This window comes from Pseudophryne corroboree, chromosome 9 (genome assembly GCF_028390025.1).
Source record: "Pseudophryne corroboree isolate aPseCor3 chromosome 9, aPseCor3.hap2, whole genome shotgun sequence".
Taxonomy (NCBI): domain Eukaryota; kingdom Metazoa; phylum Chordata; class Amphibia; order Anura; family Myobatrachidae; genus Pseudophryne; species Pseudophryne corroboree.
Genome location: NC_086452.1, coordinates 197,044,866 through 197,062,241, shown reverse-complemented (window position 1 = coordinate 197,062,241; position 17,376 = coordinate 197,044,866). Strand labels below are relative to the sequence as shown.

General features: G+C 45.7%; 2 protein-coding genes across 3 annotated transcripts in view; one reads left to right on the top strand and one right to left on the bottom strand.

Moving 5' to 3' along the window:
- The window catches only part of RTCA (RNA 3'-terminal phosphate cyclase), a 60,325-nt gene extending 43,524 nt beyond the window's left edge, over window positions 1-16,801 (bottom strand). Inside the window, exons 1-2 of one of the 2 annotated variants that reach the window (XM_063940073.1) lie at window positions 16,562-16,801; window positions 13,934-14,021 (exon numbers count right to left, since the gene is read on the bottom strand). In XM_063940073.1, coding sequence (XP_063796143.1) covers window positions 13,934-13,984 — 51 coding nt within the window. In that variant the 5' untranslated portion in view covers window positions 13,985-14,021; window positions 16,562-16,801. Of the gene's footprint in view, window positions 1-13,933; window positions 14,022-16,442; window positions 16,511-16,561 lie in introns of those variants that run through there. The other variant, XM_063940074.1, reaches the window with a different exon arrangement.
- A 134-nt stretch (window positions 16,802-16,935) lies between these two features.
- DBT (dihydrolipoamide branched chain transacylase E2) overlaps window positions 16,936-17,376 on the top strand; it is an 83,349-nt gene continuing 82,908 nt past the window's right edge. The window contains exon 1 of the mRNA XM_063940072.1: window positions 16,936-17,064. Within this exon, the coding sequence (XP_063796142.1) occupies window positions 17,014-17,064 (51 nt within the window). The 5' untranslated portion in view covers window positions 16,936-17,013. The remainder of the gene's footprint in view (window positions 17,065-17,376) is intronic.

The window sequence follows — 17,376 nt, the reverse complement described above, 5'->3', positions numbered from 1 at the left end:
ATATGTCACCTCCTCTCCAATTATTTTCCACCCTTTGTATACCCATAAATTTTAGTTTTGATGCATCTTTATTATGGCAATCTAAAAAATGCTTAGACACACTATGAGTTTTCAAGCCTTTTTTAATATTTAATATATGCTCAGATATACGAATCCTTAGTTTCCTCTTAGGCCCTCATTCCGAGTTGTTCGCTCGCTTGCTGCTTTTAGCAGCATTGCACACGCTAGGCCGCCGCCCTCTGGCAGTGTATCTTAGCATAGCAGAATTGCGAACGAAAGATTAGCAGAATTGCAAATAGAAATTTCTTAGCAGTTTCTGAGTAGCTCGAGACTTACTCAGCCATTGCGATCAGTTCCGTCAGTTTCGTTCCTGGTTTGACGTCACAAACACACCCAGCGTTCGCCCAGACACTCCCCCGTTTCTTCAGACACTCCCGCGTTTTTCCCAGAAACGCCAGCGTTTTTTCGCACACTCCCAGAAAACGGCCAGTTTCCGCCCAGAAACACCCACTTCCTGTCAATCACAGTACGATTACCAGAACGATGAAAAATCCTCGTTATGCCGTGAGTAAAATACCTAACTTTTGTGTAAAATAACTAACCGCATGCGCTCTGCGAACCTTGCGCATGGACAGTGAGCAACTAATCGCAATATAGCGAAAATCGGCAACGAGTGAACAACTCGGAATGAGGGCCTTAGTCTGTCCAATATATTGATGTCCACAGGGACACTCCAACATATATATTATTCTCTCGGTGTCACAAGTGATTCTACTTTTCACATTAAATTCTCTTTTTGTAGTGCTAGACTTAAATGTTTTTACAGGCTGTACTGATGTTTGTTTTGTTGTTTTACATGCAAAAAATTGGGTCGGCAAGTACAAACTCCACAAAAAAACGACCATTTACAATCACAGAAGAGGATGAGGAGGATGATGATGATTTTTTAGATCTTCTCATGAAAAAAGACAAACCACCGGAATGGACAGAAGTGGTCCGCAAACGACAAAGGAAAACACCTGTCTCCCCAGGAGAAGGGGTGTCAGGGGTGGGAAGAAGAAAAAACAACTAATAAAGAAGCCTCCAGTCTCGAATGCAGAGGAAGAAGGAATTTACAATCTCAGTAAGATGATCTTAACTCCGTATCAAATATCCTTACTGTCAAAAGGCTTAAAATTTTCACCGCAATCAAACGCTAGTCCATTTGATTTATATATTGACACACAAAAAATTCATACGGAAACGGTGTATAAAGAAATTTTATTCTACTCAAATTAACAATATTTCCAATAATCCGGTTTCCAGTGAATTTCGACACAGTCAATTTAAACCATCATCCACTTTCTTTCCCTCACATATTAAGGGTCCACATATTAGCACTTTTTGAAAAATTGGTAGAAAGAGATATTAGGGCCCTTACAGGGAAGGAAAAAAAGAAATATAACCTTTCTAAAGAGGAACAAGAAGCATTAAAAGAATTAAAGGAGAATGACAGTGTCATTTTCAAACCAGCCGATAAGGGTGGAGGGCTGGTTATAATGGACAAAGAAAATTATGAAAAAGAAATTAACAACTTACTTTCAGATACAGAGACCTATCAACCACTTCAATGTGATCCAACTGATCAATATAAAAGGGAACTTGAAGAACTTCTACAAGAAGGACTGCAACTAAACATCTTAACCCAAAAAGAATAGGATTTCCTTTTTAAAATGCATCCAAAGGTGCCAACGTTCTATCAACTACCTAAACTTCATAAGAACTTAAAGAACCCACCAGGACGCCCGATAGTGTCGGGCATAAATTCCTTATCCTCAAATCTATCTAAATATGTAGATTCTTATCTCGAAGAAATAGTACAAGATCAAAAAAGCTACCTAAAAGACACTAGAAGTATCTTGCAAACATTGGAAACGATTACCTGGGATAAGGATTATATTCTATGTACATGTGATGTACGATCTTTGTACACTTGCATTGCACATAATATAGGATGTGAGGCTAACAGACATTTTTTGTCCAATAACAACACACACTTACCCAATGCTCAGATAAATTTTATCATGGAATGTATCAACTATATATTGAATCATAACTATTTTTGGAATGATGGTACATTTTATAACCAGAGGAAAGGGGCGGCGATGGGTTCTTTCTTCGCACCTGTCACGATCCGGGTATCTGGACGCCATTACTTACCCTTCAGATGCCTCCTAAGGCTGGCTCAGCGCTCCAGGACCGGATCCCATCTGTTATCCTGATGTTTACATTCCTGCATCCTCTCCTGTCTCTCTGAGACGCGGTCACAGTAAACGCCATATTACATCTGGCATGGCGTCTCCCGCGGCCTCCGCCGTCGTCCCTGAGTTTCTGCATGCAAAGTGTCAGAGTGGCGATTACGTCAGCCGCGGCCTCCGCTGTGCCCGCGTGGTTTGGATGTGCATTCATCAGTCTGGCGTCTCCTGTCTCCTGTGGCCGGCGCCGCCATTGCTGCTTCAATTCTCACATGGATTACAAACCAAACTTCCCTCCAAGTGTCTGCATGGGCGCAGCCATCTTGGATTTTGTCATCTGATCATTTCCACCAATCTGCTGTCTGTATTGTTGATTTGCATAATTGCCTAGCCAACGCCTTCCTTGCTGCAGGTATAAGTAAGCTGTGCCTGAGCAAGGAAGGCGTCAGTGCTTTGGTTGTCTAACCTAGTTCCAGTTTGTCTCTCTCCTGTGGTTGTCTTCCAGGTTCCAGCTCCTGTCTCCAGACTTCTGCTATAGGGACCCGCACCAGCATTCCATCTGCGGTGTAGCCTGACTCTCCGATCCATTCTGGACTCACCTGTTTCCAGCTACAACAATCACCTGCTTCCAGCCCAGCTTCCAGCAGTGTACAGCTTCTCTTAAAGGGCCGGTGTCCTTTTCTGCAGTTTACCACTCTCCACCGGTATTATTATTTCACCGCTCTCAAACTCCAAACTTCATTATTATTTCATCGCTCTCAAGTTCGTTTATTATTTAACTGGTTCCAGCCAGTATCCACTCCGTACCAACAACAGTCTGGTTCCAGCCAGTATCCACAGCAGCCGTTTTACCTTCAGCAGCCCAGCCTTTCCTGGAACATCAGCTGGTACGATCCTGGGTTCTCTCCATTGCTACAGTCAGGCCTGGTAAGGACTTTCCAACTAGAAGATTATAAGAACTGTCTCACACTACCAGTGCCTGTGGCCCTTGCCACCCTGTAGTACCCAGGAATTGTATTTATCCTCCGTTGACTTTTATGTTTCCTTTTACTGCTGCTGTGTTACGGAGTTTGTCATAATAAACATCATTGACTTTTATCCTGGTTGTCGTGGTCACGCCTTCGGGCAGTTATTCTACATGTTACTTACATGTCTAGGGGTCTGATACAACCTCCCAGGTTCCGTTACATCTCAGCCCCTACAACTGAGGCTGCCTCCCGTCAGCTCAGGCCCTCAGTTGTGACAGGACCTAGCTATTCGAACCTTTTTGTGGCTAGGTGGGAGGAGGAATCCATCTGGAATAACAACCCCTTCTTTTCTCATCTATTAATATGGAAAAGATATATAGATGATCTTATTTTTATATGGAAGGGTCCCGAAACTATTCTAAAAGAGTTCCTATCTCATATGGAAAATATTAAATATGGTCTTGAATTTACATTTACAACAAGTAGAGAAATGGTTATATACCTAGATTTAGAAATATTCATTGAAAAAAATAAGATACACACTAGAAAACATACCAAAACAGTAAGTGGTAACAATATGCTTTCTCATAATAGTAACCATCATAATAATTGGATTAGAAATATTCCAGGTGTTCAGTTTAGGAGGCTTCGGAAAAATTCTTCCAAAGATGATATTTTTTTGGCTCAAAGTGATTCTTTAAAAAAATAAATTTGTAGGAAAAGGCTATGACGAAAACATTTTACATCAAGAAATTACTAAAGTTGCAAATATAGATAGAAAAGATTTAGTACGTTATAAACCTAAACATATGGAAAATAACTATGGTTTAGCCTTTATTACTCAATATAATAGTCAGCATCAAGCATTTGAAACAATTATAAATAAAACACTGGCACATTCTACAACTTGATAATAAATTAAAACCATTTATTAAGGACAAACCGCAAATAATATATAAAAAGGCACAAAATTTAAAACAGAGTTTAGTAAGGAGTTACATACCACCTATAAGTGCTAAATCGAAGGAAAATCAGGGCAATTTTTATTGTTTCAAATGTGTTGCATGTAAAACAACAAAACAAACATCAGTACAGCCTGTAAAAACATTTAAGTCTAGCACTACAAAAAGAGAATTTAATGTGAAAAGTAGAATCACTTGTGACACCGAGAGAATAATATATATGTTGGAGTATCCCTGTGGACATCAATATATTGGACAGACTAAGAGGAAACTAAGGATTCGTATATCTGAGCATATATTAAATATTAAAAAAGGCTTGGAAACTCATAGTGTGTCTAAGCATTTTTTAGATTGCCATAATAAAGATGCATCAAAACTGAAATTTATGGGTATACGAAGGGTGGAAAATAATTGGAGAGGAGGTGACATATCACAAACTTTAAAACAGACTGAAACAAAATGGATTTATCTTATGGATACGCTAACACCTAAGGGGTTAAATATTGATATAGAACTAAATGCTTTTTTATAAATTAATATAGGTAAACAGCATATTTTAACATATACATACTACATTATTAGAATTGCGCAAAACCATATAAATATCAAAGGAAAAATCCAAAAACATCATGGACAGACCTCTTTGTTCCTAATACAAAATTAGGACACATGGCAACTGCCGTTTTTAACTGTGAACTTCCGTTTTTTCAATAAAGTTTTAACCTATAAAAAGGGTTGGAGGATGTCCACCATTTATCCTAGATGAAGGGCTTATGCCTGAAACGCGTTGGTTTTATGCTTTAAGGACCTAATGCTGTGCACTAAACTGGAACACTAAACGTGACACAGACGGGGAACCAGCCGGCCGTCAGCTGCTAATCACAGCCACCAGCCGTTAATTATAGCCGTCAGCCGCTAATACAGTTCAACAGTGGAGAGCGGGCACCGTATTTTTCATCAAGCTACAGGTGCCGTAATCATCGTTCTGCAAGAACACAGGAGCAAGGAATTCCACCACACGCTGGTGTGGAAGCTATGCTATCACCAAAACGGACTGACAGGTATTTAGATAGGGTTAGACAGGAATCATATTAATCCGTATCTTTTGGCTTAATTGGAACCCGATCCTTAAAAAGTCCTAAAAGGGCTGTAAACATTTTATTAACTTTTTATTTTTCCACAGGTTTTGCGCATATACACATACATACATATCAAGCGCTCATTACTTCTATTCCACATTGTATAATTTTTAATAGAGCTGCTCTTAAATCCCATTTTAGCGCGATTACGTATTTTATGTATAACTTGTAGGGTGCAGAATATAGTGACAGTTATATCTGGGAAACACAGAGTGAAACCACACAGCAGATACAGGCACACAGTCAATGCAGAAATTATTATCACAATAAAGCTGCACTGGATATATGGATTATTATATATATATATAAAAATCACAATGATGATTTGTAGCAGAGCAATGTTTCAGTGGCACCCCACTGTCGTCGGGCTTTATAAAGCCTGACAACAGTGGGGTGCTACTGAAACGTTGCTCTGCTACAAATTATCGTTGTGTTTGTGATTACTGAAGTTTGTCGTGAGTGCCACGTCTTTTTCCTATATGACTGCTTTGCTCTACGGGGGCACCGGCGTTTGTCACAGCTAAGCTTTTTGGAGTGCCTTGTCTATCTATATAGCACGCACTATATATATATATATATATATATATATATATATATATATATATATACACACACACACACACATCTATCTCACGGTCAGTGACCGGATGATATAACAGAATACTCGTACAATATATTCTGGAAACAGTAAACTCTTTCTCTAGCATCCATAAAGTATATTTGGGGAAACTAGTACGATGGGGTCCAAAGGAGCCAGTGCATTTTAAAATTTCTTCAACTGGGTGTGCTGCCTCCTCCTCTCTATGCCCCCTCCCACAGGCAGTTTAGAAAAAAAAAAGTGCCCTCAGTAGAGGATGCACACTCTGCAACTCCAGAGAGTTTCCTTCAATTTAATTTAAAACTTTTTTTTTTTTTTTGGTATGCTGTCTGGGCAACAGCATACCTGTGCCGGGGGAGGGGGGGGTCACCGGCCTTGCGAGGTGCAGAGACACTTCCCCGCTGCTGGACCACCGTCCTGAGGGGCTGTTCGTTCAGCAGGGCACTGCGCCTTGGCTGTCAACGCACGCCGCACGCCCCTAACATTAGCCTGAAGGTGACATCGGTGGCGAGTACACTCTGGTGACCCCGCTAGGGGGGTCCCTGGTTCAAAGTGCGGCTGACCACAGGCGCGGCGTACAGGACCCTCCCTGGGGGGTCCAGCTAGTATCCCTAGTGAGTACATTGGCACAAAAATGCTTAACTAAGCACTTGTGTGAGGTTTTAAGCTTACTTGGAGACGTTGCCAGTATAAATAAAATGTATATGTATACTCATTGGAGGGGGCGGAGCTTCCTCAGAGCGGGACCAGCAGCGTTTTGTCACCTTCCTCTGCTTACAGCAGCTCTCAGCAGGACACACTCAGCGCTTCCTGCTCACAGACAACTGGAAGCTGGTACAGGGTGTAGCTAAGGGGGAGAGCTGCTTGTGTACACTATTCTGAGCCTATTTAGGACTGCATTTATTAGTGTTATTGTGATTACAGAGCTGACAGTCTCACTGGGGCTCGGCCGGCGACACATTCCTATCCGGGACAGTCTATCCAGTCCTTTCGGTCTCGCACATTTCGATCAAAGGCCAGAGGTGCCTCCAATGCGGCTAGAGGTATCAGAGGTAAGTCCAGAAAACCTGCAAGTACCAGTCCTCAGGAACAGTCCACCAGTTCTGCTTCCACTAAAGTCTCAGCATAACGGTGCCCACCCACCCCAAGGGGATCTCGAGGTGGGAGCTCGACTGTGTCACTTCAGCTGTGTCTGGGAGACCTCCTGCCAGGATGCCTGGGTCCGGGAACTCGTTTCTCAAGGCTACAAGCTGGAGTTCAACAGTACTCACCCCCAACGATCTTTCAAATCAAGCTTACCAGCTTTGGCGGATATGCAAGTTACGTTGCAACAGGCTATCCGAAAATTGCTCCAGTCCCACGTTATTGTTCCAGTGCCACTACCGCAACGCGGCAAGGGGTTTCACTGAAACCGGTTTGTGGTGCCGAAGCAGGACGGTTCGGTCAGACCCATTCTGAATCTGAAATCCTTGAATCCTTATTTAAGGGTGTTCAAGTTCAAAATGGAATCCCTGCGAGCAGTGATTGCGGGCCTGGAGGATCGGGAATTTCTGGTCTCCTTGGATATCAATGACACCTATCTCCATATTCCGATTTGGCTTCCTCATCAGGCTTTCGTGCGGTTTGCCCTGCTGGATGATCACTTCCAATTCCAAGCACTGCCCTTCAGCCTGTCCACAGTATTCACTGATGGTATTCACGAAGGTGATGGTGGAGAGGATGCTTCAACTACAGATCCAAGGGATCAATGTGGTGCCTTATTTAGACAATCTACTGATAAAGGCAAGATCCAGGGAGCTTTTGTTGCTCCATATCGACCGCACCATCCGTCTTCTGTCCGACCATGGGTGGATCCTTAACTTACAAAAATACGACCTGGAGCTAACTCAGATGCTCTGGTTTCTGGGGATGTGGCTGGATACTGTGGCACAGAAGGTGTTTCTACCAGAGGACAAAGCGACAAAACTTCAGGAGATGGTCCGTATGGTGCTCCGACCTACTCGGGTGTCAGTACATCTCTGCATAAGATTGTTGGGAAAGATCATTGCCTCCTACGAGGCAATCCAGTATGGGAGGTTCCATGCGAGGAATGTTTTAGTTGGATCTCCTGAGCAAGTGGTCCGGATCACATCTCCAGATGCACCGGATGATTCGGCTGTCACCTCAGGCCAGGATTTCCCATCCTGTGGTGGCTACAGTCCTAGAATCTCCTGGAGGGCAGGAGTTTCGGGTTTCAGGCTTGGACCCTCCTCACAACGGATGCGAGTCTGAGAGGATGGGGAGCTGTCACCCAAGGGGAGTAGTTCCAGGGAAGGTGGTCAGCCCACGAATGCCTCCTTCCAATCAACATTCTGGAACTTCGAGCAATCTACAATGCTCTACTTCAGGCCTCTCCTCTACTCCAGGATCACGAGATCCAGGTACAGTCGGACAACGCCACGGCGGTGGCTTATATCAATCGACAAGGACGGACAAAAATCAGAGCCTACATGCGAGAGGTGTCAAAGATACTCCTCTGAGCAGAAAGAAATGCAAGAGCCATGTCAGCAATTTTCATTCCGGGTGTGGACAACTGGGAGGTGGACTTCCTGAATAGTCACGATCTCCACCTGGGGGAGTGGGGACTCCACCATCTGGTGTTCCAGCAGATCATCGACCGGTGGGGTTGCCCACAAATAGACATGATGGCTTCTTGTCTCAACAAGAAACTTCCCTGGTATTGCTCGTGGACCAGGGACCCTCAGGCGAGGGCAATGAACGCACTGGCGTTGCCTTGGCCGTACTGGCTGGTCTACCAGTTTCCTCCGATCCCATTGCTCCCAAGAGTGCTAAAGCGAATCAGGAATCAAGGTGTCTAGGCAATTCTGATTGCCCTGTATTGGCCTCAGAGGGTGTGGTACGCGGATCTTCTGGACATGTCCGTCCAAGACCCTTGGCCTTTACCTCTCAGAAGCCATTTTCTTCAGCAAGGACCGTTTGTCTACCCGGACTTACGGCGTCTTCGTTTGACGGCATGGAGGTTGAGCGGAACATCCTAGCTCACAAGGGCCTTTCCAAAAAGGTTATTGCAACCACGGTTCAGGCCAGGAAACCGGTGACGTCAAAACACTATCATCATATCTGGAGGAGATATGTCTCTTGGTGCGAGGAACGCTCGTATCTGCCTGCAGAGTTTCACTTGGGACGTTTCCTTCGTTTTCTGCAGGCTGGTGTGGATAAGGGCTTACGTCTGGGTTCCATTAAGGTCCAGATTTCAGATCTCCATTTTCTTTCAAAAGAAACTGGCAGTGTTGCCAGAAGTTCAGACCTTCTTGCAAGGGATACTCCACATACAACCTCCCTTTGTGCCGCCTGCCTGCGGCTCCCTGGGATTTGGATGAAGTGTTGAAATTTCTACAGTTTTCCTGATTTGAACCTCTGATGACGGTAGAAGACAAGTACCTCACTTGGAAGACGGTGAGGTTACTGGCCCTGGCTTCTGCTCGACGTGTTTCAGAATTAGGGGCCTTAACATGTAAAAGTCCCTACTTGGTCTTTTACGAGGACAGAGTGGAGCTCTGGACTAGGCAGCAGTTCCTGCTGAAGGTTGTCTCCGCGTTTCATCTGAATCAACCTATCGTGGTTCCGTCCAGATTTGACACTTCTGCTCCTCCGGAGGCATTGGATGCTGTGCGTGTCCTTGAAGATCTATGTCAAGCGTACATTGTTTGTGCTCTATGATGCGCAGAAGAAGGGTTGCCCTGCTTCAAAGCAGCCCATTGCTCGTTGGATTAGGTTTAGTATCCAACAGGCCTATGTGTCGGCAGCCTTACCTGTTCATAAGTCTCTAAAGGCTCACTCTACAAGATCAGTAGGCTCTTCCTGGGCAGCTGCCTGTGGAGTCTCAGCCTTGCAACTATGCCAAGCTGCTACCTGGTCGGGGAGGAACAATTTTGTGAAATTCTACAAGTTTGATACCCTAGCCAAAGAGGATACCCAGTTTGGGCAGGCGGTGCTGCAGCAGTCTCCACCCATTCCAGAAGCTTAGGGACATCCACATCGTACTAGTTTCCCCCAATATCCCTTATGGATGCTAGAGAAAATAGGATTTTAATTACCTACCGGTAAATCATTTTCTCGTAGTCCATAAGGGATATTGGGCGCCCACCTCAGTGCGTTGACTTTTCTGCAGGTTCTTGTTCTATAGTTACCTGTTCAGCTGTTGCTGTTACCAGCCGTTGCTATATGTTAGTGGTGTGCTGGTGTGTGAATCTCACCACCCTTTGTTGTATTATTCCTTCTCTCATATATGTCCTTTCTCCTTCGGGCACATTTTACCTATAACGGCTTGTGGGAGGGGGCATAGAGGGGAGAAGCCAGCACACCCAGTTGAATAAAATTTAAAGTGCACTGGCTCCGTTGGACCCCATCTATACCCCATCATACTAGTTTCCCCCAATATCCCTTATGGACTACGAGAAAAGGATTTACCGGTATGTAATTAAAAACGAGATTCATGGTAAGAACTTACCGTTGTTAAATCTCTTTCTGCGAGGTACACTGGGCTCCACAAGGATTAACATCGGGGTGTAGAGTAGGATCTTGAACCGAGGCACCAACAGGCTCAAAGCTTTAATTGTTACCAAGATGCACAGCGCTGTCTCCTCTATAACCACGCCTCCGTGCACAGGAGCTCAGTTTCATTAACCAGCCCAATGCAGTAACAGGTACCAGAGACGACAATCGCACGTAGCCAAATACACCACACACTCACCACAGGAGAGAGTGTCAGCGGCTATGCCAAACCAACCCAAAGAAGCGAAGTGCGTCAGGGTGGTCGCCTTGTGGTGCCCAGTGTACCTCGCAGAAAGAGATTTAACAACGGTAAGTTCTTACCATAAACCTCGTTTTCTGCTGCAGGGTACACTGGGCTCTACAAGGATTAACATCGGTGATGTCCTAAAGCAGTTCATTATGGGAGGGGACGCACTGTAGCGGGCACAAGAACCCGGCGTCCAAACGAAGCATCCTGGGAGGCGGAAGGATCGAAGGCATAGAACCTAATGAACGTGTTCCCTGAGGACCACGTAGCCGCCTTGCACAATTGTTCAAGGGTCGCACCACGGTGGGCCGCCCAAGAAGGTCCAACCAACCGAGTAGAATGGGCTTTAATAGTAGCAGGAACCGGACGACCAACCTGTACATAAGCATGTGCAATCACCATTCTAATCCATCTGGCCAAGGTCTGCTTGTGAGCAGGCCAGCCACGTTTGTGAAAACCAAACAGTACAAAAAGAGAATCAGATTTCCTGGTGGAGGACGTTCTCTTCACATAGATATGGAGAGCCCGTATCACATCCAAAGACCGCTCTTTGGTAGACAACCCAGGAGAATTAAAGGCCGGAACCACAATCTCCTGGTTAAGGTAGAAGGAAGACACCACCTTGGGTAAATAACATGGCCGCCTCCTTCTTGCTTCAACTTCCGTATTACTCTGGGCAGGAGTGACACCGGAGGGAACACATACGGCAGCCGAAAGTTCCATGGAATTGCCAGAGCGTCCACGAACGCTGCTTGAGGATCCCTTGTCCTTGCTCCGAAGACCGAAACCTTGTGATTGTGTCGAGACGCCATCAGATCCACATCTGGAAGGCCCCACGTGTCCACGAGAAGTTGAAACACCTCCGGATGGAGGTTCCACTCTCCGGTGTGTACGTCCTGACGACTAAGATAGTCCGCTTCCCAGTTCAGAACACCCAGAATGAACACAGCTGATATGGCCGGCAGAATCCGTGATACTTCCCTCATTGCCATGCGGCTTCAAGTGCCGCCTTGATGATTTATGTACGCCACCGTAGTGGCGTTGTCCGACTGTACTTGAACAGGTCTGTTCTGTATTAGATGTCAGGCCATTGTCAACGCATTGAACACTGCCCGCCGTTCTAGAATATTTATTGGGAGTAGAGACTCCTCCTTGGTCCACTGAAGAGAGTGTTGTTCCAGCACCACACCCCAACCTCTCAGACTGGCATCCGTTGTCAGAAGGACCCAGTTGGATATCCAGAAGGGACAGCCCCTGCTCAATCGTTGGTCCTGAAGCCACCAGCTCAGTGACAGGCGGACCTCCGGAGACAGGGAGATCATGTGAAAACTGATCCGGTGAGGCAGGCCGTCCCACTTGGTCAGAATCAACTTCTGCAGAGGGAGAGAATGAAATTGAGCATACGCCACCATGTCGAAAGCAGACACCATGAGACCTAGCACTTGCATTGCCGAATATAATCGACACTTGCGGACGATATAGGAAGCATCAAATCCTGTCCTGAAGCTTCAGGACTTTCTCCTGAGACAAGAACAACCGTTGGTCGTGAGTGTCCAATAACGCTCCCAGATGTAACATGCTCCGAGCAGGAACCAGGGAGGATTTCTTCCAGTTGATCAGCCACCCATGGGCTTTCATGCACTGGACCGTCAGATCGAGATGACACAGGAGAAGTTCTAGGGAATTTGCCAGGATCAACAAATCATCCAAGTACGGTAGGATCCTGACCCCTTGACTGCGGAGTGTAGCCGTCATGACCGCCATAACTTTGGTGAAAACTCGGAGAGCCGTTGTCAAACCAAAGGGTAACTCCCGAAATTGGTAATGAAGGTTGCCCACCGCAAACCTGAGGTACTGCTGATGAGACACTGCAATAAGAATATGCAGGTAGGCATGCTGTATGTCCAGAGAGACCATAAAGTCCCCAGGTTCCAAGGCCAGAACAATAGAGCGCAGAGTTTCCATACGAAACTTGGAGACCCGCGCACATGCTTGTTCAAGGACTTCGGATTGAGAATGGGCCGTGAGAACCCTTTCGATTTCCGGACTAGAAACAGCAGTGAATAGTACCCCTTGCCTCTCTGAGCTAGAGGCACCTGTACTACCACTCCTGTGGCCAGGAGGGAATGTACCACTGAGTGCAAAGTGTTTGCTTTTGCCGGGTCCAGAGGCACATCTGTCAGGCAAAATCGATGAGGGGGACAATTCTTGAAGGGTACGGCGTAACCTCGAGTGACGACTTCCCTTACCCAGGTATCTGAAGTGGTCTTCAACCATTCCTTGGAAAACCTAGAAGTCGACCCCCCACCCTGGGATCCCCCAGAGGTAGGCCCGTCCCGTCATGCAGCAGGCTTGTCAGTTTTGGAAGCAGGCTGACGGACATCCCAGGCTCGTTTCGGTCTGGGCTTGGCAGCTCTGGAAGCACGAGCTTGCTTTGGGTACGTCCGACCTTTTGCTTTACCTGGAGGACGAAAGGGCAGAGGGAAAGTACTTTTAGCCTTCTGCGTGGAAGGAGCCGTACTAGGTAGGCAAGCTGTTTTAGCAGTAGCCAGATCAGCCAAAATCTTATTGAGGTCTTCTCCAAAGAGAATGTCTCCCTTGAAAGGAAGCACCTGCAGGGTTTTCTTGGAATCCATATCCACCTGATCTCTGCGCTGCGAAAATCGGCAGCGAGCAATCAACTCTGAATTACCCCCTATATTCCATCCCCATGTACCAAGACAATATTTTTAAGTTTCCACGTAAATGTAAGTTTTGGTATTTTTTTGCTCAAAACCAAATAGATACAAACAGAATAAAAATTAAAGGGCCTTTTTCAGGTTTGTTAGCAAACAAAAAAAACCACTCTAATTGGCAAAACCATGTTGCACAGCAGGTGGTGCAGATGTAACGTTCCGAGAGAGTTAGATTTGCTACCCAAATTGCAGTGTAGAAATAAAGCAGTCAGTATTTACCCTGTTCAGAAACAATATAACCCACCCAAATCTAAATCTCTCTGCACATGTTGCGTCTTGCCCACCCGTAGTTTAACATGGTTTTGCCCATTAGCGTGCTTTTTTGGTTTGCTAACAAACCTGAATAACCCCCTAAATCAGTCTCAGATAAACCAACATTTTGTTACCAACCAAATATTGCCCCACAACCTGCCAACTTAATTGATGTTACCACAGATTAATTGTTACACATTTTGCCCCCACACATGTAAATAACAAATATCTGGTGGTCACTCACCCCCTCCATGATGCTACCATCAACATCTATTGCTTCTGCTTCTTCTGCCATTTTTATAGCTGCCTCACTTATGCCCCAGGAGTGCTGCCTGCAAACAGTAAAAAGAGAGGTCACTTTGCAGCTATTGATTTGCAACAAATCTAATCTGATCACACAATGCAGCTGCATGATCCGACATGTACATATACAAAGCTTTGAGTGATCGATTAAATGTACACACGGCACATGTATTGCACCTATTTTCACCATGTTCCCATAGGAATGGAGTTTATGGGGTAAATCCATCCAATTAGCTGTGAAGGGTGCAGAGTGCCGTTGTCTCTGCGTTTAAACGCCGGCAGTGGCACCAGATCTTGCACCCTTCACAGACTGGATTTTGACCTGAATTCACACACAATTGCTCGCTACCCTACAGGCAGTGGGCACTTTTGAGCAAGTTTCTGCCGCTGTAAAGTGCGGCCGCTGCCATGATTACTCGCTCCCACGATATCATTGCGGCTAATTTGACAACTATGTTGGAAATGCCCAGATTAAGATTTATTGAACAAACGGTCAAGCCAGGTGTGCAGATGCTACAATATGTTATAATAATTTTATTTATATAGTGCTCTTTCTCCAATAGGACTCAAGGCGCTGTTCCCAAAACATGTTTACTAGAGTAATCAAAGTGGCAACTCTTCCCATTCTCAATGTCAATTAGTAGACATCAATAGGTGTCAAACAAAGCCAGTTTGGAGTCCCATGCATTCTGTTTCCCTTCCCCCAGTTGTCCCAAAATGCCTTTCTCAGGACAGTCCTCAGCACAGGGGTGGCCAACTAGTCATAGGGAAAGAGCGCAAAAATATCTGTAGTCAACTCAAAGAGCCGGTATTTGCTCACACCAAAGGTGCGCGTGCAAAAAGTGGGGCGTGGCCCAACTGGCACAAGGCCACACCCCATTGTTTTGCACCCGCCTTTGGCAAGACATTTGTAGGAGCATGACCATGTGTCACACCCCCATTTTTAGTCACACTGGGGGGCGAGAAACACTGAAACAATAAAGATCCACATATAATACACTGAAACAACACAGACTCCCCCCTTCACTCTGTGTCTCTCAGCCTGCCCTCCTTCACTCTGTGCCTCTCAGCCTGCCCTCCTTCACTCTGTGCCTCTCAGACTGCCTCCCATTTATTTTGTGTCTCTCAGCCTGGCCCCCTTCACACTGTGCCTCTCTGCCTGTTCCCCCTTCCCTATGGCTCTCAGCCTGCCCCCCTTCACACTGTGCCTCTCAGCTGGCTCTCCCTTCACTCTGTGCCTCTCTGCCTGTTCCCCCTTCCCTCTGCCTCTCAGCCTGCCCCCCCTGCACTCGTGTCTTCTAGCATCCTCACCCTCCATCTCTCCCCTCTCCGGTCACTTGTAGCATGACAGTGAGCCGGCGCACAGTGAGGCCAGACAGGTGCTGCTTCTTCATGGCAATGGCAGGAGTCCTAGACAGGGCAGGAAACGTGGCCATGATGTAGTGCCGGCGTGGCGCTCCTGCCTCCACACCCAGCAGCACTGCAAGGTGGGAGCCGGCCGTGTGTCAAAGTGTGTAGAGTGCAGACTGTCAGGAGCCACATCAGTGAGAAGAAAGAGCCACGCGTTGGCCACCACTGCCTTAGCACTTCTCAATGATAAAACAAATAACGTACTTACTCTTGTGGATATTTATACTTCCAAACAGGATTCCTCTCTAACCCCCACCTGGTCCACTTATTGTGGAACTACAAGCCTCGGCACGTGGCACAAAACGTCAACATTCAGAATATCCAAAATAAGAATATCAACATGGTCTGAATGTTGACAATCAGAATTTCGCAATGGACTTCATGTCAATCATGTCGACAAAGCCTTTTTTACAGTATTTAAACCCTATCCCTAACATGTACTGTCAACATTGGGCCAGTCGACATTCACAATGACAATATTTTTCACTGTCGACATTTCAACCATGTTGATATTCAGAATGTTAGCATAATTACTAATTATCGCTTCATTATCCCAGGCGTGACAGGGCTTGTAACGACACAACTGGAGAATAACAGGTGACGTGACATGACACCGGTCTGCTTACAGTTCTAAAATTATTTCTCACACTTCAAGTTTTATTACATTTATTATTGAAATGCTGTAATCACAGCTTAGTCCTGACTGCAGAAGCTCAGCAAAATGCTGTAACAAACGCAGGTGCCGGAAGGGTATGCGCTGCTCTGTACTTATATAGCTGCCAGGCCTGTGATAGACTGCACTGCAGAGAGCACCTTTACTGCAGATAAGGAGAAAATAAAATAATATAGCACACAAATGCCCACAGCCCCCAATATATGACATGCAATGTACTAGGAGAATATGTCTAAGCTATAGAACAATGAAACCCTAGGAATATATATATATATATACACACACACAGGTATTATCTTCATGACACAATATCTGATGCATGCAAAAAAACGCTTTACACATCATAGACATAACCTTGTACTGAGACCTTTATGTTGGTGAAGCAAATCGTGGCTCATATACAGCATGTGGCCAGAGCATGATGCAAGAGTGCCACAGACAAACTGCAGAGATATAAATAAAGTGCACATAAATATAACATCATACCTCGTGGTAAGCTGAGCCTGGCTGTGAGTATGGGGATGCACTAGTCTGTCCTGTACAGCGTTGCCAGTAGGAAGCTAAGCTTAAGCTCTGATGAATAAAGAAACTGCCGGCCTCATTAGTTCACAAACTTCCTCCTAGCGGCCAGTGCAGTTGGAACGCACACACATATCTGGAACGCACAGTACTTCCTGGTTATGGAAGCTCAGCTGTGTCAAAAAGTTTATACACGCGTTTCAGATTCAAATCACAGAGGCGTGTTCTAGATAAGGCACCGCCCCTTACATTGAAGCCCAGGCAGTGAATTATTACGGCAGTGATTGGTTGCTAGCCCCGCACACCCCCCTCCCTCCCCCTTCTCCTTGGACTGACACATTGTTCCTTCTGCATTCTTGCAATTGGCCGCTAACAGCAACTCATTGACATGATTGGCAGCCCGACCTCTTCCGGGTAAGATGGCGGCTGTGAGAGCGCTGAGGAGCTGCAGCCGGTCATTAGGTCGTCTGGTAAGATCAGCTGCATGTTATGTTGCTTTACACATGCCTATCACTCAGTGGCTGGTGCTGCTCCAGTCTGGGTCGTGTGTACAGGACTGAGGGCTGCCTGAGCCAGGAACTAGCACACTGCCTCTGTACATGGACAGGTATCCACACCAACAGCTACAGTTATTTTCTGCTTCATGTATGCTCCTAGAGTGTAATTTCCCTTGGTCAGGATCCCCTGTTTATGTCATTTACTTGTATCATGAGCTTCTAAATGTGCAGCCCCTATGTAAATACTACTATTACTAATAATAATAACATCATCAATAGTGAGCA